This window comes from Ursus arctos, unplaced genomic scaffold (assembly GCF_023065955.2).
Source record: "Ursus arctos isolate Adak ecotype North America unplaced genomic scaffold, UrsArc2.0 scaffold_13, whole genome shotgun sequence".
In the NCBI taxonomy this organism is placed as follows: Eukaryota; Metazoa; Chordata; class Mammalia; order Carnivora; family Ursidae; genus Ursus; species Ursus arctos.
The window spans coordinates 18,926,759-18,953,676 of record NW_026622797.1 but is presented as its reverse complement, the minus strand read 5'-3'; the positions used below and the strand labels follow the sequence as shown (position 1 = coordinate 18,953,676).

At 40.4% G+C, this 26,918-nt stretch overlaps 1 protein-coding gene across 3 annotated transcripts in view; it reads left to right on the top strand.

The window, feature by feature from the left end:
* The window catches only part of GRM1 (glutamate metabotropic receptor 1), a 390,861-nt gene extending 369,323 nt beyond the window's left edge, over positions 1-21,538 (top strand). Inside the window, exon 8 of one of the 3 annotated variants that reach the window (XM_026504989.3) lies at positions 20,626-21,538. In XM_026504989.3, the coding sequence (XP_026360774.1) occupies positions 20,626-21,538 (913 nt within the window). Of the gene's footprint in view, positions 1-12,860; positions 12,922-20,625 lie in introns of those variants that run through there. The other 2 variants (XM_026504990.3, XM_026504991.3) reach the window with 2 other exon arrangements.
* Positions 21,539-26,918: the final 5,380 nt, after the last annotated feature.

Below are 26,918 nucleotides of genomic sequence, written 5' to 3'. Positions count from 1 at the left end.
TATATTGTCTTAAAATCAAGTAGTATAACTACTCTAGCTTTATTACTGTTTTGGCCATTCTGGGTCTAGGACATCATTGCCATTACTCAAAAGTTCGTCATTATGCATGATATTACCTCTAGGATTTTCATAATTCACCTTTATCAGGTTGAGGTTATTCCTTTATAATCTCAGTTTGCTGAGAAATTTATCATAAATTGGCATTGAATTTTAACAAAATCTTTTTTTCTGCATCAGTTGAAATATCCTATTTTTTTTCTATTTTACTCTCTTAACATGGTGAACTGTCTTGAATTAGTATCAAATATTAATCCATTCCTGGATTTCCTGTTATAAATTCTCCCTAGTTCTCTTCTATATTGTTTAGCTGAAATAGAGTCTACCTTGTCTGACATTGGTGTAGCTAATAGCTTTTAGTTTCGGTTAGTGTTTGCATATTATCCCTTTTCCATCCTTTGCTTTTCAGCTTTTTTGTGTCCTTATGTTTAAAGAGTGTCTCATAAGCTGTACGTGGTTAGATTTAGATTTTATTTCTTAATCAGTTTGATAATACTTATGTTCGAATTAGAATATTTAGTTCATTTACAGTTAATGTAATTGCTGGCATAATCATATTTATATCTACTTTTTAACTAATTTCTGCTTGTCTCGGTGGAATGATTACTTCCATTTATGTTTACTCTCCTTTTGTTTTTCTCTTCCTTCTTGCCTTCTTTGGATTAATATAGCATTTTAATATTCAATTTTCCCATCTATTAATTTGTTAGCTTAACATTCTTATATTATTCTTTTTATGGTTACCCTAGAGATTATAATAAGGATTTCCTGACTTTTGTAATCTGAAATTAGTAGTTTTATCACTTTCCGAACAAAGCAAAGATATTAAAACGTTTTAATTGCATTTGCTTTGTGTCAACCTTTGTGCTTTTCTATTGTGCATTTTAATTCTGCACACATTTTATATCTTATATTACATGACTATTATCGTTTTGCACAATCAGCACATACTTACATATTCCTGAGATGATTTGAGTGTGTATTGTAGTTTTAAAAAGTTTATTCTGCTTCACCTGGTGCATCTTATTACTAGGGTACAGCTATCCAGGCGTCCTGTGGGTCCCCACTGTTTCCTTAGGCTCCACATTCTTTAAATGCCTTTAACTTCAACTGTGATTCCTCAGTGCTGTGAGACTTCCAAAAACTTCATTCTGATTTCCTGCAGTTTTCTACTTAGCTTTGTATCCTGTGCTTTGTGCAGCCCCAAATTTGCACATTTTTCATGCGGGAACCTACTAAGTGTTAATCTGTGTGTGTGTGTGTGTGTGTGTGTGTGTGACCTCTCTCCAGAATCTTGGCTCCTCAAGTTCTCGTTGCCTTGGAAGACTTGAAATCAATTTTTATGTCTACAGGCCTATGCATTTATGAAGTTTTTCTTGCCTCTTTACCTCTTAGTTAAGGCCCTCTGCCCGCATGCTCAGTCTGTTCTCCTGAGCCAGGATTCATAAAGTGTTCCAAGGGCAAAATAGCTTGAAGATTATCCACTTACTTTTCTGAAGTTTCTTCTTTCTGACTTGGATTTTCTGACTTGGATTCTGGTTGCCATGACAGTTTTCAATGTCTGTAAATGGTTTTTAAAAATATTGAATCTGTTTTTTTCTAGTTGTTCTCAGTGGGAAAGTTGTTTTACCCCAGGGTATTACATCTTAGCTGGAAGCAGATGTCCTCTTATACCAATTTTAGTATCTCCCCCTCTCCTTTATCAGGAGGCTATGATATCACTATGATTTCTTTTAGGGCTATGGGGACTATACATCTAATACTATGAAAGAAATTGTGTGATAATTGCTATTTAGTTCTTTTTCAGGTTTAATGGGTTGTGACCATACAGTACATTCCTGGTTTTTGATGTAAAGTTCCATGATTCATTAGTTGCGTATAACACCCAGTGCACCATGCAATACGTGCCCTCCTTACTACCCATCATCAGCCTATCCCATTTCTTTTCTTTTTTTTCCGATTTTTTATATTTTGTCAAGGGATAGGAAAATAGTTGATTGACAATCCTGGTCTTTTTAGCAAATCAAATATATAACAAGGATTCATCATTCTTTTAAAAGATTTATTTATTTATTTTAGAGAGTAGGGAAGGGCAGAGGGAGAATCTTAAACAGACTCCATGCTGAGCTCTGAGCCTGATGTAGGCTCAATCTCACAACCCTGAGATCACAACCTAAGCCAAAACCAAGAGTCGAGTGCTTAACTGACTGTGGCAGCAGGTGTTGTAAGGAGTCATCATTTTTAATTGATCAAAATTAAACTAAATTTGAAATTATGATTAATGAATCACAAGTTATTTTTTTTAAGATTTATTATTTGAGAAGGAGAGGGGGAGAAAGAATTTCAAGCAGACTCCCCACTGAATGTGGAACCCCTCGTGGGGCTCAGTCTCATGACCCTGAGATCATGACCTGAGCTGAAATCAAGAGTCAGATGCTCAACTAACTGAGCCACCCAGGCGCCCCCATGAATCACAAGCTATGACGAGTTATCAGCAGCTATTTTCTGTTTTCCAAACACCTGAATTAATTTGCCACGATCACTCTGTTTCCATGCCAATATATAACATATTAGGCAAACATCATTTCTGGATAATTTAATTAGATATTTGTCAAATGCTAAAGAAACAAGAAACATAACACATAATTCATGTTCAAATTGGAGATAAGCACATACGTAAATGTACAAAATTTACAAAAACTTTATGGATGCTATGATTTAGGTCAATTTAGGTAACAGAGACCCCCATCTGTATTCATAAAGATGCACAAAATTAATGGTTTGTATCACTGTGGAATATAATTAGCTTAATAAAAAGAGTCTTCAGTTGAGTGAATATTAGTTCTGACAAATTTGAGATAATCTAGTAGAAGTTTTCAAAGTTTTAATTGATATCCCCCTTTTTTATTGAGGTATAACTGACATATAACTATTAGTTTCAGGTGTACAATATAATGATTTGATGTTTCGATACAGTGTGAAATGATCACAATAAATCTAGTTAGCATCTGTCACCACACAAAGTTACAAAAGTTTTTTTTTTTGTCATGGAATAGGAACTTTTAAGATTTATTCTCTTGGCAACTTTCAAATATGCATTACAATATCATACTGGTTTACATAAAAATATTAGTATGAATTTCCAAATTGTATAATTTCTATTTGATATTGTTCCTTCATAGCTCATATTTTAACATATATTTTTAGGTTTTTACTTCAACTCTTTTTTTCAGCAAAAGAAAATATATTCACAGATCCCAGGCAATGCCTTAGTTTACTGGAGTAAAGCTATGAGGAGAAGGAATTTTACTCCCAAATTATGTTATGATAAATTTCTTTTTAGAATAATATTTATTGCTTATTTTTCATATTTAAAAAAGTGATAAATATTTATTGTGGGCAATTTGGAAAATGTAAGAAAACACAAAATACCTAACAAAAATTATCTACAATTCTATGAATACATGGGGAAAAAAAAACACCATTACCTTTTTTGGGGGTATATCCTCATTTTTACACATACACACACACACACACACACACACACAAATACATACACATTATTTTTACTAATTATTTGTAAACTTAATTTTCACTGGAGATTTTATGACATTCAATATTTAATATTAGAATTAATTTAGGAATTAGTTATAAAAACAATAAGTGTTTTTGATAGTCCTGAAACTACCAAAGTGATGAAGAAGCTCAGAAGTATTTCTGGTTTATTTTCCTATTAGGAATATTTCTCCATTCTGTTTTGATTTTTTCAGTCATTCATTCATTTACTATAAATGGTGACCATATGTATTTTCATGCCGCCCCAAAGTCCCTGGTTATGCATTTTGTCATAACATGACTTTTAAAGCATGCCCTTCATTCTTAAAAGTGATTATTTATTCTTTGCATGAGAGATTATATGGTTTCCTTTTATTTCCAAAAGTTGGGGCAGGAAAAAAGGGGGACAAGAGGTACACAATGGTAAATCTGACATGGAGCCTACCTTTCAGAAATTATGACTTAACAAACTTAGGAGATAAGAATTAACATCAATAACTTATATAATAAGAAGTGAAAAGGATCACAGGAGAGGTGCAAAGATATAATATACATTGCAATGTGGTCAAGAACTTGATAAATGTCTTTGAATGCTGAAGGAAATATGTGCAAAATTTTGCGAAGAGTGAAGAAGGTTCATGGTACACATATAAAAGACAAAATCTTTTATCAGGGAGTTCCTGAAGTGATACGGAGAGCAAGCCTTGAATACCGGAGAGAGGAGAACCGAGAAGGGAACAGATGATCTGCAGCTGTTTGCCCAGGGAGCATCTGCCAGCTCCAGGCCCTGGCTGGGGGCTTAGTGTCCAGGCACGACCCAAGCTGAGCATCCAGGCGTGGCCCAAGCAGGGTCAGTGGAGGGAGGAGAGAAAGTAGAAGAGATGCTGTGACCATCAGGCTGAAGTGATAAAATGAAAGGCAGAGAGGCTTCCAAACATGTCTAGCTTCTCTCTTGAGGTATTTGCAATTGCCTGCAAATGAGTGGATCAGAAAGGTTAAAAGATAAGCTAAACACTTCTGACATAAAGTGGTATTTTCATGGAGTCTTTCAATAATGAAGAGACAGACCCACCTGTGGGGGGGCGGGAGCAGAAAATGCCTTTAGCAATCACGTGAGGCTGGACTGACAAAGTTGCAGACTCAGAGGTACTCAATCATGTGGTGGGTGTTCCCTATCATTTGCCTAATTCTGAAGTTGTGTTGGTTAGGAAGCCAAAAATTAAACCAAAAATCTCTGAAAAGCTGGCCAGAATCTCCCATAGCCTCTTAATGCTGAGGTAATAAAGACCCACCAGATGAGATGTACTAGTCGTGTGCAGCCAGATGATCTGTTAAAAGTCCTGAAGGGATATGCCCTACAGTAGACCAATTCCTATCCCAATTACAAAATAACTTTGACTCCGCTCAGTTCTGGATTGGATTAAGATAATCTCTCCCCCTCTACTTACCAGATAAAGTGGTAAAGCAACTGTAGCACAGAAAATACCATCTACAATTTACAGCCTTTACAGAATCTTATTTTATATGTGTATGTGTGTATGTGTGTGTGTGTGTGTGTGTGTGTGTGTGTGTGCGTGTGTTATATGTTTAGGCATGGAAGTGTCTTACATGTTTAGGTGTAGAAGAGTTAGGACAATATTACCACAAAATCAAGGGAAACAATTAGGCAATAGAAGCAGACCCACAGGTGATACACTGATCTCTGTTGGAAGGTGTTAGAAAACCAAATCATTCATCTGAACATTTCTAAAGAAAAGAAAAGAATCATCCATTTGGCTTGTGTTTTCTGTTTGAACTCTACATCAGAGGAACTAAAGAGTTGATGAGGAGAAATTCTACTTTAGAAAAGAAATCTAGTTGACAAATACAGAAAGGATGATAGAATTATAATATTACCTTTTTGCAGTTTTGTAATAAAATAATTGATCTTCATAATGATCATCAGTGATTGCTAAAACCATTAGATGAAAGGCTGATGGGAAGCTTTGTAATATGCATTAGGCTGACGACACCTAAACTCACTGATCAATCTTAATGTGATTAATAGACAACCCAATTTATGTGTTTTTGGTCTGGTATAATAGGGAGTAAACACTATCTCCTATAAATTATACTCCCTACACAAGCAATCATGAATCTGATCAAGCCCTCAGAACTAGCTATCAATTCATAGGCAATATAGGTGGCAGAGGTACATAGTAAATGACACTATAGGGACTCAACCAGTAAAATCCATAATCGGGGAAACAATTAATATTTTTTCAACAAATAAATAGTCATCAAAAAAGGAGAAGGGAACATCTATAGATTAAAAAAGGCTTAAGAGAGTCATCAACAAAATGCAATATGCAGATCTTGTTTGGAGGCTGATTTGAAAATGAAAAGTAAAATAAAAATATATGAGATGATCAGGGAAACACAAATAGTGACTTTAATATTAAACATTTAATATCAAATATTAAATAATTACTATTAATGTATTTTAGATGTGATAATATTATTTTTCCTTTTATTACAAAAATGTGTACCCATATTACAGACCTATATACTGCATTACTTATGGATGAAAACATACTGATTTAGCTTTTCTTTAAAGTAAATAAATGATGGTATAAACAAGATTCACATATATGTTATTATTAAAGCTGAATAATAGGGATATGAGGGTTCATTTTAACATTTCCTCCATGTTTCTATATTTTTGAAATTTTTCATTAAAAAAAGCCATTTTTTTTAATTTATAATGATTTTTTATTTTATTATGTTAGTCACCATACAGTACATCCCCGGTTTCCGATGTAAGGCTCGATGATTCATTAGTTGTGTATAACACCCAGTGCACCATGCAATACGTGCCCTCCTTACTACCCATCACCAGCCTATCCCATTCCCCCACCCCCCTCCCCTCTGAGGCCCTCAGTTTGTTTCTCATAGTCCATAGTCTCTCATGTTTCATTCCCCCTTCTGATTACCCCCCCTTTCTTTATCCCTTTCTTCCCCTACCGATCATCCTAGTTCTTATGTTCCATAGATGAGAGAAATCATATGATAGTTGTCTTTCACTGCTTGACTTATATCACTTAGCATTATCTCCTCCAGTGCCGTCCATGTTGTAGCAAATGTTGAGAACTTGTTCTTTCTGATAGCTGAGTAATATTCCATTGTATATATGGACCACAACTTCTTAATCCAGTCATCTGTTGAAGGGCATCTCGGCTCCTTCCACGATTTAGCTATTGTGGATAATGCTGCTATGAACATTGGGGTGCATATGGCCCTTCTCTTTACTACGTCTGTATCTTTGGGGTAAACACCCAGTAGTTAAATGGATGGATCATAGGGTAACTCAATTTTTAACTTTTTAAGGGACCTCCACACTGTTTTCCAGAGTGGCTGTACCAACTTGCATTCCCACCAACAATGTAGGAGGGATCCCCTTTCTCCACATCCTCTCCAACAATTGTTGTCTCTTGCCTTGTCTATTTTTGCCATTCTAACTGGCGTAAGGTGGTATCTCAGTGTGGTTTTGATTTGAATTTCCTTGATGGCTAATGATTTTGAACATTAAAAAAAGCCATTTTTTAAAGATGCCTGAAAAACAAACAGAATACTATGATTTCTCACATACTGGTATAAATTGGGCAAGCAGTTGGTAGAGCAATTTGGCCATAAATAAGAAAGATGTATGTACATCACAGCAATCCGCCAACTCTACTTCTTGATCCATAGCTTAGAAAAACTCTCCCATATATGTGTGCAAGGAGACATAATCTAGAATATTTACTGCAGCATTGCTTAAAATAGCACAATGTAGGAAACAACCTAAGTGGCTATCCGTAGGAGAATTGATTATAGTTTTGGCGGTGTAGTATGTATCCAGTTTCATTTACATGAAGGAACTAGAGCTGTACCTATTAATGTAATACAAAATGGACAAAATGGGCAAATTGCTGAACAGAAATAGAGTGTGATGCTGTCAATAAAATCTAATAACATGTAAACACTACAATATATTATGTACTAACACATATGAATATATATGTTGTAAAAGTATTAAAATATGCCAAGTGATGATCCATCCACCCCAAATTTTCCTTTGGAAAGGATAGGATTAGTATTAAGAATAACATACAGAGGGCTTCACATACATTCTTAATGTTTTCAAAAGAAAGGAAACTTTGTTATAAGGCAAAATGTTCATGTTTGACAAATCTACGATAATTATGTTGAATTTTATTAGATCATTTTCTCTAAGCTCTTATTAGCTTAGAAATCCTTATAATTGAAATTTTCTTTAAAGAGCAGTATTTTGCACCTCTGTGGAGAAACTGCACTGTGTGTTTGTATAAAAAACATTAATGTACTGTATTAGATATCCATGCACTAAAATAGAGGAAATTACCATTTACAGAGGGCCTCCATGTACAATCAGAGCTCCACTCTCCACTCTGATAAACAAATATTTAGAAATAAGTATTTAAATTCAGATAATAGGAAAAAATGCATTTGGCTTTGGAAAGCAATCAGAGGCACAAATTATCCTATATTTATCTATAACCAAAAAAAAAAAGATAAATCACACTCTGCTAAAATGATCTTGAGTGGTCGTTGCCAGTCTTTATGATTACTTTGGGCAGCTGCCACATTATTATTTCCATGGTGAACTGACCATCTGGAATTGTATAGACCATTTTCTCTCTGCTAAAAGTAGACTCACCTCCAAACCTATCATAGACATGCAACTTCAGACACAGCTAACCCACTGTATACCCTAGCTTTCACCTGCTCCTGCCACATCCATGCAATGTCACTAATGTTGTTCTCCACCATCCCACAACTCCATCCCCCACTGTCTGGAGAGAAAAGAGTTTATTTTCTAGTAGAACTTACTGAAATTCTTGAGTAAGTAAAGTGGTTAACATTCATAAGTAAAATGAAGTAAAGTTTGGGATACTGTTACTGTGAGTAGTGTACTCTAAATCATACTGAGATTTAAAATGTCTGGGTCTTTTGTCTGTACTTTTGTTCCTCCATCCTTTAGAGGAAGGTTTTAATAGTGCTGTCTTAAGCAGGGATAGCATTTTGCTATTTGGAAGCATCTTCACATTTATTCTTTCAACAATCCTTTATGGATGAAAAAACTGAATCTGAAAGGGGCAAATACACAGTTGGAGAGTGCCTGGTTTCCTGGGCCCTTATCCAGCTGTCCTACTGCTACACTACCATGAGTGAAACCTGTTTGTAACAACTTCTCAAGTTCTTGTGAAGAAAAATTCCTAGCATAGGAATTGACGTATGAATGAAGTACTATAAAGAAAATAACACTTTAAAACAAAGTCCTATGGGACTAAGAACACCCAGAGAGAGATGGTCTCTTCCACAAAGGAAGATTTGGACAATGAGAATAGATGGGAGAAACTATGATAAGCAGTGACTCTATAGAAAGAAAAGAAAAAAGAAAAGAAAAGAAGGGAGGAAGAAGGAAAATAGAAGGGAAGAAGAGAAAGAAAAAAGAGCAAAAGAAAAGAAAAAAACTGCACTTTCAGAAGAAATTGAAGAGGAATCTTTCTGACTAAATTTCTGGGGTTTCTTTAAATCCACAGTTTCTGCCAAAAGATTCAAGCACAGATTTGGGACTTATATTTGACAAGTCTCCATATGCTGCATTTTCCCTCCAAGCTTTTACTCTGGCTTGCCGAATCTGCGGTTGGTTGAATATGTGGTTTTACAGTTGCTAAAAATACCCTGAAGTCAAGCTCCTCTCAGTTTTTGTGCAGTTGAGAAAACGGACGCTCTGGCATCAGATTTTTCAAGGCTTTGGCCTGTAACCTTTAATCAACTACCCCTTTCATAGAAGTAAGGTCTGTACGCATAGGTCTTTTACATTCACTTCAACACAAAGTGAGTCAGAGACTGAAGAAAATGGCACTATGAAGGAAATGCTATAATTTTTTCAACTATTTCAATCAATAGTGAATTAAGGTGTCTTTAGGATTGCTGGGAGTTACTGTGTGGCGTTTGGCTGTCAATATGACTACCACCTCTGAAGAAACCACAGAACTGACCACTAACTGCAACAGTTAATTCCAAGTCAGTGCTGGAGGCCACAGAGCTCCCACCCCAGGCCCCGGGAGACAGAAGTGCTATCGTCCAGGCAGGCCACACTCTGTGCACCTATGCTAAGTCCTGAGCCGTCAGGGTGTTTCCCTGCGCTTTTTCTCATCATACATACACCCAGCAGACAAGACCAACTACATCGTTTGCACGGTCCGGTATGAAAGGGAACATGAGGCCCCTGGTTGAACACAGAGGGAAATGTTAGAGAGGCTACAGTATAAAGCCTTTTCTCCTGTAGTCTCTCTCTCAACCTGTTTTTGTGGTTTTTTATTTGCCATTTAATGCTGTACTCCCGTGCAGGGTGGGGGAGAGGAGACTTGGGGGACAAGTGCATACTCTGCCAGGTGCCACAGCCCCCACTCTGTGACTCCATGCAGGTGCAGCCTTCAGGCTGTCAGATCCCCCTCCCACCTGTCCTGCCACTGCGCAGACACTACAGGGAGGTTGAACCAAGCATCTCCCCTTCTTCTTCTTTTTTTTTTTTTTAAAGATTTTATTTATTTTTTTGACAGAGGGAGACAGCCAGTGAGAAAGGGAACACAGTCAGGAGGAGTGGGAGAGGAAGAAGCAGACTACCAGCCAGGCAGCCTGCTGTGGGGCTCGATCCCAGAATGCTGGGATCACGCCCTGAGCCCAAGGCAGACGCTTAACAACTGAGCCACCCAGGCGTCCCTAGCATCTCCCCTTCTCCCCTTCCTCCTACCCTAGCCCCTGGTAGACCTGTGATCTCCAAGGGTATTATGACAACTGCACGTGGACCAGAAGGTACCTCCACAGAGGATGGGTAAGAGGCTTGCCCTTGTGGTGTTGCCTGTCAAATGCACTGTGGCCCTGCTAGTCCAGGGAGGGGACGGCCAATCACTGCCTTGAAATGCTACGCGGCACGTGCACTTGACCCTGATTTGATCTTCCTGGACTCATGCCTAGAGCCCCCTGCTAGTGGTGGAGAGTGGCAGTGATCCCTGGGCAGGGCCAGATAGGGAAAGGTCCCAGGGGGCACCGGAGAAGTCAGGGAGGCAGGAGCGTGGGTAAGCTGAGGCTCCAAACCCCAGTTCATGCTCCGTTTCCCCATCAAACATCACTTAAAAAACACAAATTAAGTGATACAAGGATTACAGATTTCAAAGTGATGTCTATAGATCACTAAATCCCAAGGGCAGGGTGCTTCTGATGAGGGACACGTGGGGTGCATCTGTATTGGACGCAGGGCCCTAAAGCTGGCCCGGGTGGGGTCCTGGCTTCCCAGCACCATAGGAGCAGGCCATAAGTAGACATTATCTACAGGTGGAATTAACTAGGGGATTCAGGGGATGCAGGCAGTTTAGCAGGGGAAAGCCAAATGCCCTGAATGTACTTTCTGCCATCTTCTTGAGAAATGATGTTGTTTTATTATTTTGTACGTTAAATATTCTTTCTTACTGATAGCTTATTTATACAGTCAAACATCATACTTTTATCCCTGGTCATCTACTTGCTGATGTTTTCATTGTTGTCATCATTTTTGTGATTTCAGGTGGGCATATTGAATGTCAGGGACATACTTTGGCAAGTTCAATAGCAAACATTCTCTCTTTGTCCATTTTTTTAAATAAGTGGATTATTGCTATAGTAACAAAGTTACACCAAAGTGGTGTTTCAAGTTTTTGTCTCTGGGTGAGGATTTCAAATTATTCCGGGTAGATCATATACTTTGAAATGGTTTCTTGAATGGCCCAAACTTGGCAGGAATACACATATTGATTAATTTTATTTTTCTCTTTTACCTTCAACTGTGCTATGGAAAACTTTTTTCCCACTTTCTACATTCAGATCAGATTCCTTGATTTCAGGAATTGAAAAACTATTCCAGTGTATTCTTATTTCAAACCTCAAATTCACATCTCTCCTTTCTAGCACATGCCAGGCCTCAGTCTGGAAGATGTGGAGTGGGAAGGGCGTGGTCTGCTTCGGCAACATCTCTGGTTCCTTCCTCTTCTGTTTCCCTCCTCTGTCTGCCTTAATGGGAAAAAAGGAGATAGGAAATATAGCCAAAGTTTTTGACTTGCCTGCAGCTATTGTGGTCCTCTTCTGATTAACACTGGATAATTGTTACCAGGATCTTGGGGTAGGTGGCCCAATGCTGATACATAGAGAATATTTGTGAGTTCTTAGGGACGCCTAGGGGGGACTTCATCACTGAGAGTTCCTTCATATTGAGATTCCCCCCCAGTTCAGCCAACCCCATCCATACCACCCACAGCACCTTCTGATGGTTCACCTTTAGCATCTTGTTCCTAAACTTCTTTCCTGTGATTGGCAGCCGTCTGATGTGGAGTAATAACAAGACGGCTTTACCCCACTTCCTTCTGAGGTGCCGCTTAACTCATGGGAAACCCACTTATGCTCACTCCGCAAATGATGGTAAAAGGCCGACGGCCCATGGCTGCCCCGTTAGCCTTGCTGTGACCAGTCAATGCCCTTCTTCCCTTACCAGATCATCCTATGTGCTATATAAAGAGACCTCTAACTAAGGAATGAGATGACATTCTCTCCAAGTGGCAGATTCCTCCAATATCTCACCACTCCCCCTCTCCACCATCAGATACATTCCGTCCTGTGAGGGCCAAAAGATAAATGTGACTTTATAGGAAGGGACAACAATGCTTTTGTGATAACATAATACAAAGGAAAATTAGCAATGCAATTAAAATTCACAGCGTAAAGACATAAGTCCATGAACATCCTTTAAGAGGGGCGGTGGATGGGAAGATTCAGCCTGTATCGGTGTGAGTGCAGGTGGGGCCCACTGCCACCAGGAGGAAAGGGGGACGTCAAGAGTGGAGGGAAAGAGCTGATTTTGGACAGACAGACACACAGCAGAGCAAGCCTCTGCTGCTTGGAAAGAGATGGTCCCATAAGGTAAAAGAAAGAATGCACTCCACTGATGTGGCTTTCAGAAATGAGTCTGGCAGTAAGAGACAGCCAGCCAGTGCGAGGGAGACACGTGGGGGTGGAGATGACATGGAGAAAGGCTCAGGGGCCATGCTAGGCCCCGGGCCAGGCCCAGGCATCACCTGAGTGGTGTGATCACTGTATCTGTACACGTGTATAACCACTCACTCACTGGGTGTCTTTTTCTTTTCAATCTTCAGGAAGAGGCAGCCAGAATTCTCGCCCACCAGCCAATGTCCGTCGGCACATGTGCAGCTTTGAAAACCCCCACACTGCAGTGAATGTGTAAGAGAAGCTGCATGGACAATGTAGTGGTTTGCCCCTTGCTTTCTCTCTCCTGGGTTTTTCCACTTTCTAACATGGAAACAGATGTGGTGCATGCCATCAAGAATGAGGAGCCATTTACGTGCCATGGTTTGCACGACTGCCTTAATTTGATTGTCCATCGTTCTTAAAAGGGCACTGTCAAGTTGTTAGTCTTTTTGCTTTTTTAAGTTTCAACGCAAGACACAACACTTTTTCCGATTCCGCAGATTCCCTTTTGTTTGTGACTCCCACTCACAAGCTTGAAAGTGAATTTTCCCCCTTCATAAATTTGTCAGCTTTTCCTTGGTAAACAGAACTCTTTCTTTGCTTTTCTTTTTCTTTTTCTTCTTTCTTTCCCTCTTTCTTTCTTTCTTTCTTTTTTTTTTTTTTTTTTGCCTTTTTGCTGTTGCACAAATGTTTGAAATGATGCTGTCTGCATTAAATTAAAAGCCATAACCTGAACTTATGGAGAGTTCCATAATGTCAGCTTGAGGGGGTGGGCACTGACATGAGCTTCTGCTGGGTGCCTCTTACACCCGGGAGAGCACAAAACAAAAGTTTTGTGAGTCCCATGAAAAGAGAGTTTTACAAAAAGGAAATGTAGTTATTTCCCCAGAATTCTGAGTGTTTTTATCAGATTTTCGCCATCTGATAAAAATGGTGCATGTTTGGTCCAATTTTTGACCTTTAGATCTTGACAGTGTCTCTTTAAGTTGACAAAAGAACATAGACCATGTTCAATTCATTGTGCACAGAGTCTGTGGTCATTTTCAGCTGTTCCTTTACAGCCCTTCAAACTCCTGGGAGAGTCAAAGGTACACATTCCTGCAGCAGGAGGGAGTTCACCGATAAGGTGTCTGTGGCTTGAATAGCTCTTCAGATGAGAAGAGCCCAATTTGTTCAAATGTTTGCTACTGAACCTGGCTGCGGAGGCCAGTGTATGAGGCCGTGGCGTCTCTTTTCTTCACTCAGTGGAGTGCATTGGGAAGTCTGTGTCCTGATGTTCCCTTAAAAAGCCCAAATAGAAAGAGTGTGGTCTCAATCAAATCATACTGATTCTTTGAGGGAAAAATACAGTAGCCATGCCAGTGGGTTTCAGGTGGTGGTCAGGAGGCCCCTGCTGCTCCAGATTGAGGCCTCTCTAGTCTGCTTGGATGCGCTCTCTGCGATTTTCCCGAGTCGGAAGGCATTGAGCATTTCTTGCAGCATGGGTTGAGTCTGACCAAGGGCACAGCAAGGAGATCCTAATTATGATAGCTGCTGGCTGCCTGTCAAAAGGGTTGATGGGAATAGTAGATGTGCTTGTCTTGCCGTGACAGCAGGGCCAGAAAGAGAGGAGAGTCACCTAACATTTCATGACTTAAAGGTGAGTGCCTAAAAGCAAAAGCAAAGGCTAAAGTGGGTACATTCTTGGTAGGCGACAAACAAACAAACAAACAAAAAAGCCACAATTGGCAAAGCTAATAGGTTGATTGTTAAGAATTCTCGGAATAGGATCTATTCAAGCTTTCTTTCGGGAGACTATAAAGGATCAGGAAAAGATTGAGAAGAGTTTGGCTATTTTTAGCCTTGGTTATTCTTCAACAAACAACAACAAAAAAGATATGTTCTCTCTGAGACCTTCAGTTCCCACAGCTTTGGTGAACAATCAAGACAAAGGGACTAGTGGTGGAAATAAAGCTGCCTACTGGACTATTATGGTCTGCCTAGATCTATCCTGTCTCTGAAGAATAATCCCAGCAGAGCAATGCGACGGCCCTATGTTTCCAGAGCAAATCGTGAGGACTCCAGGTTAGAGGTGAGGGACATCAAATGACTTGCTATTAAAATTACAGGTCTGGTAGCATGCAGCATAGAAGAGAAGATAATGCTTGACTTGAAGTTCCTTCAAAGGGAACAGAATCTAGACTCATCTAGACTTCCTGGAGGAATATAATTACAGCTGGTATACCTCTGCTAAAACAATACTCCTGTACCACCATGATGTCCTCAGTAAACTTTGGCATGAGAATTTTTTTCCTCAGCCAGTAATCAAGATTAGGTTGATGGCCTAATCAATGGTCATTTAAAATGTACTTAGAAAAAATTGAGTAACCATCAGAATTCTTCTCATTAGTTTGAAACAGATTTGTCAGTTTTCTCAAGACAGTAGACCCTATGCCCAAAGTGTATGCAGTCTCCCATACTTCATTGACTTTGGTGAGCTCATTTTGTTTGTGGATGTCTTTTTCTTAATTGGTTCATTGAAGAGAGCACAAAGCTTAATAAAGGCAAATTGATTTCCTTTGTGCTGTCTTGTATCCTGTATCATATAACTTTAACATATAGAATGTGATTCATCTAAAAATTTTAAAAGGAGGACTGTATATTTAGACTCTGAGATATTGTAGATTTCGGCAAGCCAAGTGGTTCTCTGACTAGCTTATGATGTTAGAATCAGAGAAGAGGGATAAAATTCACAACGCTATTTAAGACTGATATCCACAGAAACTACCAAGTTCCCGTGTAGTCAAAAAGCATTTTTGTCTCCAATAACATATTCAGAGATTTTTTACCTTACTAGTGGTGAATCAAAAAGGTGAGAAATTTTAATTATGTTCACATAGGTTCCCAGAGATATATACTGTATATGCAGATTTTTCTGGAAAGCCTTCAAAAGTGTAACTGGCAAGAGTGGAAGTCCTTTGTACTAAAGACTAACTTGGCGTTGCCTGGGAAAACAAGAGTCTGACTCATATGGCTTCAAATAGTTCCTATGCCTGCGATTCCACAAGAATCACTCCTCAGGCTTCCTTCTGGTACGAGCTCCCTGAAGCAGGAAGAGGAGAGGCATTTGGACAACACATGTCTGGCATCCCTTTCCGAGTGTCTCCGTTGGGGCAGCACCATCCTTCTTTGAAAGCCCTCGTGTCCCCACTGTGGCTGCACGGCCACAGCAAAACTGCCCATAAGCCTGTAGCTTTGGTTTATTTTCTGGACTTGGTAAGCCATTCTCTCCACGCTGTGACTCAATGGCATTTCCTGTTTCCGCTTTCATTTTCAGAGAAAACAAATGCTAACCTCTTCAGGTTCCAAGGAGTGAGTCTCCCCTCCTTCTGTGAAGGTCTTGCCTTGTCTGTGGGCTTTCTGGATGCCATCCTTATGTCTGTCGTGAAGCTATTAAGCCTCGTGGCAAAGACATGAATTGGACATAAGGGAGACAGGTGCTGTGGAAGCTTCCCCCTCAGGCAGCTTGTGCAGGATGCTTCCCTCCTGATCTCAAACACCCACCCACTGTTATTCCCATTTTAGACCTCTCTGAAGCAGAGAGCAGTGTACCCTGCAGATGTAACTAGTACTTACTGAAACAAATAAAACAGACAAGATCACTCTGAATGCCAAAGATACACTAATCTGTTTACACCACCCACTTCCAGCCATTCTCTAAAGTGCTGTAAATATTGGGTTTTCTGTTTGGGGGGATTGTTAGACTTATCTCATGAGAGAAAAACCAAAGCAAGATCCCAAGCCTGTCGTAGCCGGCACGGCAGCCCCAGGCCTGCTCGGCTCTGCACACTCCCAGTACAGATCACCGTCTACACCCCGGTTCCTCTCCAGCCTGACAGCCATTTCCTCCAATAACTTCTGTATCGATAAATATATTTAGCCACCTGAGGTAGTCACTCCAAATGCTACTGCATTTGATCTTCAGATATGAGATTGTTTTAGGCCTGATGTCTGCCTTCTGAAGTGAGAGCAGGAAGGATGGGGTGTTTTGTGACAATCATGTGTTTCGAGATCAGGTTGCTTTTCCTAAGACTTCTATTTAGGAAAACAAAATTAAATAATAGAAGGAAGACGTTGGTGGCTGAAACAGAGGGTATTAAAGTTATTTGGGATTAAATAGAAGACTTATTTCATAGTAATATTGCATTTTGATAATGCATTTACTCTTTTTTGGCTGCCCCATATTTCATGTATTTTTCTCTTCTTAATATCATAGCAGTGGGCTCCCAACCTTTTCAAATTTGGTAATCCCTTTTCATACCAAAATGCTTATTAAACCTTCACCCTAATCGATAGTAATTGTACATTTTTTAGTAGCCACTTAAACACAAAACACAAAGAAATCTTCTCAGAATTTAGCTGCACTTGTATCCGGCAGCACACTTTATCATGATAGCATTTACATGCATTTGAATATAGCAGTATACAGTCTATCAAGACACAATATTAATCTAGTCTAAAAATAGCTTATCACACAGGTAGATTCATGGACCATTCAAGCTGTACACGGACCACATGTCAGGAACACCTAATTCAGAAGGTCTGCTGAAGTTTCTATGAGCTGATACATATCCTTCACGATCTCTGGTTTTTAGGAAGCAATTTATTTTGTCCTTGCAAAAAAAAAGGTTAATCTAATTTTCTTAATCTGATAAATGCCCTGGGATATTAGAACTGTTTCCTAATTAAACAGTTCTTTACAGCAAATCTAGAGCAAGACTCTGAGGGGAAGGAAACCTGCTAATTTTGACAGCCAGGGTAAAAATCTCCCATTACAAGAATAAAAATAGTATTGGATTAAAACAGAACTAAGATGTGATTTTATCTATATGCAATATGATTAATAATACCATTAACATAGAGAAGCACATGATTTAAAAAGAGGCCATGTAGGACCCTAGGAAGTGAGGAAGACAGCCCATGTGAGTGAGTGAGTGAAGTAAGTCCCAAGAATACAAGGATGACTTTTTTGCCAGCGTATGTGGAGTCTGGAGCAATGTTTTATTGGGGTGTGTAAGCCTGGTGGTTAAGTAAGGTGTAGACTAGCTCTCAAGGGACTTGTTTCTTAAACATATGTACACACACACATATGCACACACACACACACAACTAAATAAAGTCATAAAGCATCCTTCTAGTTTAGTGATTTTTTAAAAATAAGCATTGAGAGGCAGGCATTGGAAGAAGGAAAAGATGTTTCCATTGCAATTAAAAAGTGATGCATATCAGAAACTCCTGCACGGCTCAGTCTGTTAAGCAGCTGACTCTTGATTTCCACTTAGGTCATGATCTCAGGGTCCTGGGATCCAGCCCCGCATTGAGCTCCCTGCTCAGGGCGGAGTCCACGCTCAGAGAGGAATCTGCTTGTCTCTCTCCCGCCCCCTCTGCCCCTGTCCCCACTCATACTCTTGTTCTCTCTCTCTCAAATAAACAAAGTCTCTTTTTAAAAAAGTGATGCAAATCATTGAGGTTGGATGGTACACTAAAGCATATTTAAGAGCAAGGCAAGAGGCAAATCAGTGGTTTTATACTTTCTGGGAGAGTCGCAATGAATGTACGAAGAGAGAGATGGCGTGAGTAGAGTAGGGAGTGGAGGAAATTGCGAAGAAGGAGGTGGAAGGTGAGCTTACTTGGGTTTTAAACTCAGAAGGGGATTGTGGATTGTGGTCTTGGCTGCTGGCTGGTTGACTGTTCATGCTGGGAACACCAACTGTCGGTTTTGTAGTCGACTCAACTCAGAAGAAAGGTATTCTAACAATAGTGGGGAAGCTGAACATTCAGTAATTTTGCATTTACAAGTACTCCTACATTCTCAAGGAATATACTAAGCATATATTTCAGAGAAATATTAATTTTCACGTAGTATTTTGGAGACGAGATTTTTGTTTGACAATTAAAAATATAGCATTTATGGGGCACCTGGGTCGCCCAGTCGGTTGGGCATCCGAGTCTTGGTTTTGGCTCAGGTGGTGATCTCAGGGTTGTGAGATCAAGCCCCCCACCCCCACTGTTGAGCTCCACACTCAGCAGGGGGTCTGCTCAAGATTCTCTCTCCCTCTCCCTCTGCCTCTCCCCCCACCCACATGTGTTCTCTCTCTCTCAAATAAATAGATACATAGCATATAAATTATAAGACAGAGGAACTACCTTTTCCCAAATAATGAGATCAAAATTTTAACTATTATATTTATTTTAGGACTTTTATATCCAGAATTTTCTAAAATAGGTATCAGAATTTCTGCAAGACTCTGTATTTATTTGGCTCACTTCACTTTTCAAGATTATAATATATAAAATGTCAAAACATTATCATCATTATAAATGTGACACACATATTTTTTGAAGTATTCATTCTTGTATTTTCAAAATGATTAAATAAACCATTATATGAACTATTGATCACTTCCTACATTTTCCCAAACCAAAGACCATGATACAGAATAGTCTATTTCACACATCCACCTAAGGAAAAAAACGTTCCTTAGCCCTATTCCTTTTACTGTCAAGAATGTGTTAACATTGTGCTACTTTCTCTGTTGTTTTCATGGATACAGTGAAAAAGCAAAAAAAAAAAAAAAAAAAAGAACATACACACAAGAAAAAATATTTCCTGATGTAAGTATTAACACTGTTGTTATTAATAGTATGCTATGGTAAGGTACCACCATCTGCTGAAAGTTATACAGAAAAAAAGCTAAAAGTCCAAAAGTAAGACCAGAGTTATGACAAAATATAGCTTAGAATTTGAATGATATACACAGCATCTCTCATTTCTTCCTCCTTCTCCTCCTCTTTCTCCCACTTCTCCTTCATCTTCCTCCTCCTTCTTCTTCTATTTGATTCGCTTTTTGATGGTCCCATGAAGATGAAGGATGAAGGCGGGCTGCTGGTACCCTAACATTTTTCTTCTCCAAAGCTCAATGAGGAAAAGGCCAGGGATGGGGACTTTGTCTCCATAACTTCTGTTTTCTCTGAATCTTAATTTTGTCTCATTTGCATCACAGTGTTGAAAGATCTGTATTTCGCTGGGCTTCTTCCTGGTTCTCTCTCTTCTCAAACACACCTAGTTAAAAGTCCCCGGTGGGGAAATCCCAAACTAGCTGCTGTGAATCAGGGCCTTTATGTGAATTGTGATTCACTGCATGTGTCGGGTGCGTTGAAATAAAAAGAAAGCAAAAGTGATGACACACGTAAGTGGAACACGGGTCTGGGTTTTCTGTCATCTGCTTTTTTCTCTTCTGCACAGGTGCCGTGTATCTGACCCTGCCGCTCTGTATCAGGATATACTTGCCTATCAGAAAGGGTGACTGAGAGGAGATATTTTATAACCTCACAAGACACTGAGAGTAGCTTAATATGTGGGTTTTAATTTGTTCCAGGGACTTAAGAAGAAAGGGAGGCCAGAGCTATGGTCATTATGTTCTGTTGTCCACGTGTAACTATAGTTTTAGTTATTTGTTTCCTCCATCAAATTTGGAATCTTTCAAAGGCATGCACTGAGTGGCAACATCGTGCTTACTTTAGGTGTATGTGGGTAGGTGAGTGGGTAGTAACTCTGTGAAGTATCAGACTGCAATGAAAGTAACTGCTTCTGCAGGGGCTGGCGTTTCTCCCCCTCTGACTTTCTCAGGGTCAAAGTGTTCTGCCTTGTCTTGGGGTTCATGGAATCACTGACTGCAGCTACAGAGGCAAGCTGTGGTCACTGCAGCTTTTGGCCTTTGACCTGTAATAAGGGGAGGCTAAGGGTATGGAGGCATACAGTCAGGGAGAGGGCGGGGGATCAAATTGCACTGAGCTGGGATTGCATATAATTTGTATGTATTTTCTCCTGTGTGCATGTATTTTCTCCTGTGTGTATATCTGCAAATAAATCCATCTCTATTTTATTCATAGTTCTAATGGCAAGTCTGTGTCATGGTCTGAACCAGGTGGAAGACAGGTGCCCAAGGGACAGCACATGTGGCACCGCCTCTCTGTGCACGTGAAGACCAATGAGACGGCGTGCAACCAAACAGCCGTCATCAAGCCCCTCACTAAAAGTTACCAGGGCTCGGGCAAGAGCCTGACCTTTTCAGATACCAGCACCAAGACCCTTTACAACGTGGAGGAGGAGGATGCCCAGCCGGTTGGCTTCAGCCCTCCCAGCAGTCCTTCCATGATGGTGCACCGACGCGTGCCAACCGCAGCTAGCACCCCGCCTCTGCCGCCCCACCTGACCACAGAGGAGACCCCCCTCTTCCTGGCGGACCCGGCCATCCCCAAGGGCTTGCCTCCTCCCCTCCAGCAGCCACCGCAACCGCAGAAATCCCTGATGGACCAACTACAGGGAGTGGTCAACAATTTCAGCACCGGGATCCCGGATTTCAACGCGGTGCTCGCAGTCCCCGGGGGCCCGGGGAACGGGGTGCGTTCGCTGTACCCGCCCCCGGCGCCTCCGCAGCACCTGCAAATGCTGCCGCTGCAGCTGAGCACCTTTGGGGAGGAGCCCGCCTCCCCGCCCGCAGAAGACGAGGACGAGGACGACAGCGAGAGGTTCAAGCTCCTCCAGGAGTACCTGTATGAGCGGGAAGGGAACACGGAGGAAGACGAACTGGAAGAGGAAGACGAGGACCTGCAGGCGGCCAGCAAACCGGCCCCCGAGGAGTCGCCTGCTTTGACGCCTCCGTCGCCTTTCCGCGACTCGGTGGCCTCGGGCAGCTCGGTGCCCAGCTCCCCCGTGTCCGAGTCGGTGCTCTGCACCCCTCCCAACGTGACCTACGCCTCGGTCATCCTGAGGGACTATAAGCAAAGCTCTTCCACCCTGTAGGAAGGAGGTGTCCACATGGAAAAGCAAGAGAAACCAGGGAGCTCCAGCACCGCTGGAAATGTGCGGACAGCTGGGAGGAGGAGATGGGAGGAGCGTGGAGTCTGCGGGGAAGGGAGACCATGCTGCTGCTTTAGGGAAGGCCAGAGGGAACTGTGCTCTGCAAGCAAAAAATGATCCCGGCGAGGATCCCGATTTCTTGATTTATTCAAAAGCCTTCTCTGGGAAGAAAGGGAATTCTGACAAAGCACAATCCCATATAGTGTTCAACTTTCACCGCATAAAAAAATAAATACATAAATAAATAAAATCAACAGAAATAATCTCCTCTTTTGGACAACTGTGCATAGATATACGTGCCCACACGCACTTGGCCAGCTTGAAAAGAGACAGCGCGTGTGGACCAGCCGGGTGAATCATTAGTTGACATCATGGTATTCACGGTAGTCATAGCGAGCGAGGCGGAGCCAGCCAGAGCAGGTGGGTGAAGCAGGGGCAGGCATGGACCCCCCTCCCCCCCCCCCCCCACGGCATGGCAGCTCATTTTTCTCTACCCCTTCTCCTTACTGGTGTTCAGGAGCCTCTCTTCACCCATTGCACCCGATGCAGAGCCAGCCTGTTGTCACACGTGAAAACAAGTGTATGGACACCTGCTGCTCTGTGATTTCTCTCTACTTAGGAAAACGGGAATCAGAGCAAAAGCATCACCAAAAAGTGCTCCATCAGGAGGGCTAAGGGAGAACGGAGTGAGAAGCAAGACAGTACAGAAGCAGGAGGTGGTGAACACGGGCAGCACGAGTAACATCCCATAGTTGATACTTGCTTCTTGGTGATTTGGAAAAAAAGGCTAGAACAAGAGATTGTTTTGAGAGCGGCAGAAGATGTTTTATGGATTATCTTGTGTTTGTGCCAAGGGGGCTCTTCTCTGCCCTTCAATTAAAGAAAACAAACCATGTGGCAAAATTGTTACCTTACATTTACTGTAGCAAATATTATTACCGGTTGAACTTCAGACGCAGTATGTGTATTCGGTGCCATTGTCTCTCCCGTGTACTCAGAAACAAACCCATCTTCCAACTCCATGCTGTACTCATGGCAACTATTACTGGTTCAATGACAAGTAAGCCTTTCCTCTTGTCATCCAAGTCCCTGTAACTAGTACGTAAATGTGTTCCTGTGTCCTTGTATACATGTGATAATAAAATTTGTGCAATGTAACGTCAGTGGAACTGCAACTAGAAGGTTGTCTTTCCAATAGAGTATAGATATTTTTATGTTCTAATAATGTTTTATATATTATCACCAATATTTACAGAAGCTCTTTGAAGGTTTGAGTGCTGTAGTCCAGTGGTTTTCATACACTGCTCAGATGGTCCTTCCTCTTCTAAGAGGGAACTTATTTTTCAGATATTTTATGATGTGGAACACATTATTAATGAAGTGGCTTGAAAATTTGTCACATTAAAAATTCATTAAAGAACTGTGGGTAACAATAAAGAGGAATATTTCATAGATTTTCACACATCATTATTAAAACATGAGATGGAAATGACAGTATTGAGATTATTTCAGGTCACTTCAGATTTTTTTTAAAAAGATTTTCCACAGCAACTTGAGCTTTCAGTGATTGAAGTACATACTAACCTCTATGTCTGGTCATAATTTCTCAAATTATTTATTCATCACTTCTTACTTTCTTTTAATTGTTATTTCCATGTACTTTTTCCCCTCTATTTTCACTGTCATCAGTTTTCTTTATATTTTTGTTATTTGCTGTGTGTAATATCCACGTATGTGTAATCCAGTTGTTTCACTTTTATCCTCCTTTTTACACCCAATAAAAGCAATTTTTCTTGCTGTTTTGATTTCTTCTATTATTTGTGGAATGAAGCTTACTTCTTTAAATATCTGTTTATGCCTTATGTGCAGTCATAGTTTAATATGCCTCCTTCATGTGGAAGCTAATTTCTCAGCCAAAAATCATCTTAGAATCTTTAAATATCCACCGCATCATTTGTTCAGAATTTAACATCAGCTCCAAAGTTTGAGGCTCATGTTTCTTATGTCTTCCCATAGTCTACTGCCAAGTTTAGTCGGTTCCGTATCAAGAATGGACTGCCTTTCCTTTAAAAAATTATTTGTAACACCTTTGGTAGAAAGACCTCACGACCGAACAGGAATTTCAGTTCCATGCTTTCATGGTAATGAAGCAGAATGAGGAACGTAGATGGTTCCAGAGCTTAATAGATGGTCTGCTTATTGGCAAACTAGCAAGTAAAAGCCTACTATCTATTATTCGTGAAACGTGTTTTTTTTTTTTTTCATCTTAATGCCACTAACATATGTCCTCGATATCACAGGACTTGTGCATTCAGATTTTTTTTTTTTTTAAGTAAGAATAGATCAGGAAAACTGCTCTACTATTCAAATAATATAAGATGTCAGTTTGTTCTGAGGCTTTAGTCTGAGACGTTTGGTGAACACATTCAACACCAATTACATTATTTCTCTGAATGCCTAATATTATCATGATTAAAAGTTTTCTTGAATACAATACAGTATTAGCTCTTATAGCATAATTGTTCAAAATTGGAGATGTACACATATGTACCCTGTACCAAAAGGGCAGATACTCTTCACCTTAATGTATGTGCTTATACAAGTTGTTTAGCTTCTTGTAAAAGTGTTTTCCTTTGGCTCGTTACTGCCTTTTGTCAGATAATCTTGATAATGCTGTATAATAAATATTTTCTATTTATTAAATGTGTGTATTCCTTCTCTGTGCTTTGTCAGAGTTACAATAAGAGGCATAGACTGGTACAAAAAACAATTACTAGTGGTTTGATTTTGCTCACAACATGTCTTCTAGATCAAAGTTGGAGAACGTCACATTTTGGTTATGAGAAAGGTGATACCTGAAACTCGTAATTTAAAATTAAATCCAGAATTTGAATATTCAGTGCTATGGCAGACATTGTCTTTCACCTTTTTGATAGCATGTATGAGGCTCGACAAACTCCTGGATCTCCAGCAGAGCTCTGGAGACAGAGGCAACTGAAGGCTGCCATCTTTGTTTTATCTGTGCCCCACAAGACTCCACTCTAGAGGAACCTGGTTTCTTACTTTGTTAACATCCTCCTTCTGTTCCCTTACATTTCAGTGGAGACTTCACTGGTCTTCAAAACAAAGAAGCCCGTTATTAATCTTTGCCGTAAGATACCTACAAAGTAAAGCATCTACCCAGTGTCATTCAAGAGGAGGACAAGGTGGTACAAGGACCACATCCATGAGATTGTGATGTGTTTAGATGGTAGGAGCAAGCTGTATACAGGAAGGCTGATGTTGAAGAAATTTCCAGAATCAGGGGCTGAGACACCAGGGGGTTTCTTCACTGTGTCCAGAAAATAGAATGAGAAATCATGAAATGGGAGCTTGATGTCTGAGAGAGAAAAGTCATAGAAGAGAGAATGAGAAACAAGAGAAAAGAAGAAGAAAAATGGAAATGTTTCAGATCTGTAATCCAAAGACACCCTCAGATTGCCCAGTAGGTCATAAGGACCTCCACTTGGAGAGTCCAGAAGCTTCACCATAAGGGAGACATTTGAAGCAACTGGGTCTGGGATCCAGATACCACAAATGATGTGTGGGTAACTGCCCCAATAATTCTTACAGATACTTTCCTGAAGGGGAATCAAAGAGAAGGGAAGCAACATATTCATCAGCTTACTCTGCACCAGACGGTTGGCTAGGTTCTTTACATTCATTCTCATTTAATCTTTCAGGTATTACTGCTCCGTGGATGTTTTGGAGTACTGAAATAACTTGCCTAGAGTCTCTCAGCTAGCAAATGGCCCGTAAGGGATTCGAGCTCCATCCTAAGCTGGCACAGAGCCTGTGAATTCGTGTTCCTCGCCAGAGCTCAGGAGAGTATGTAGGAATTGCTCCCCCCTTTCGTATCACCATAGCATTTTATTCACATCCTAACTACATTATAGTTTACATATCCCTTTCCCTTAATAGATTATAAGTTGCTTTTTGTTTGCGATCCATTTTTTTTTCTAATTTGTAAGACTTCAAGGCAAAGCAGATACTCAGTAAATGTGGAAAAAAGGAAATAAGTGTGTAACACCATGTAGTTTTCCCAGTTTAATTCTTTGAAGATTTATTCCAAGAGCCTAATGGGGTCCAGAGCTCTATATTTCCACCTACTGGTCCTAACTCTGCCAACTGGAACAACACATGCTTTCATCATGAAAAACAAGCTCTCCTTTTGGCATCAGAAAGAGCTGTCCCACTGGGCAGCAGGTCTGCCTTTCTTGCAGAAGAGCATGGCAATACTCAGTGTCCATTGAGCCCAGTCAGAGGGCTGACAAAGCAATAATAGGTGTGGGAAACAGTGTCCTCTTCAGGAGAACTGCCAGTAACACAAAGACTGCTAAAGTGGGACTGCCATTAAAGCGAGGGCAAATAACTCATCCATAGGGAAGGCCTGGGCTGGAGGTTCCTTCCTTACAGAAGTACACATCCTTAGACAAGGTAAAAGGCAAAACTAACTAGTCACCAAAGCTTTCTGGGAACATGGGAGATAGGAAAAGCCTAGTTTAGGGAGTTGAAGTAATGACACCATTAAACCAGAAACTGGTTTGATTCTCTCATGGTACCTTGAGAAGTAAGGCTTATAAATTAATAAGAGAAGGAGGAGGAGGAGGAGGAGGAGGTGGAGGAGAAGAAGAACATGAAGGGGAGGAGGAGCAGGAGAAAAAGGAACTTAAGAATGAGGATAACAAAAACTAAAAAGGAAAATAATTATAGAATTATAGAGTTAGAAGTAAATTTAGAACTCATTTAAAATAAGCTATCACCTGGGGTGCCTGGGTGGCTCAGTTGGTTAAGTGTCTGATTCTTGGTTTTGGCTCAGATCATGATCTCAGGGTCCTGAGATGGAGCCCTGAGTTGGCTCCATGCTCAGCTCAGAGTCTGCTTGAGATTCTCTCCCTCCTCCTCTGCCCCTCCCCTCACTGACATGCTCGCTCTCTCAAATAAAATAAAATAAAAAATAAAATAAAATAAAATAAAATAAAATAAGCTATCACCCCATTTAGGATTCTATTTCTCTGTGTCCTGTTCCTCTCCCTGTTAGAAAGGGGTAGGTGAGGAGTCTCTTCTGACTGGGGTGGGGCAGGTGGAGGGACTGGGGTATAATGCCTATTACCTGCAGTTGTACAAAAAGAGAGCAGATAGCTCCTAGGTTATTTCACTACAGTTACGTTCCCATTTTTGTTGGTGATCATTTTTATTTGATCAGGGAGATCATCTATACTGAGTGGGCGAGCAATGTCCAAAACGACATTGTTAATCCGTGAAGCTAGCCAGAGAACAGAAC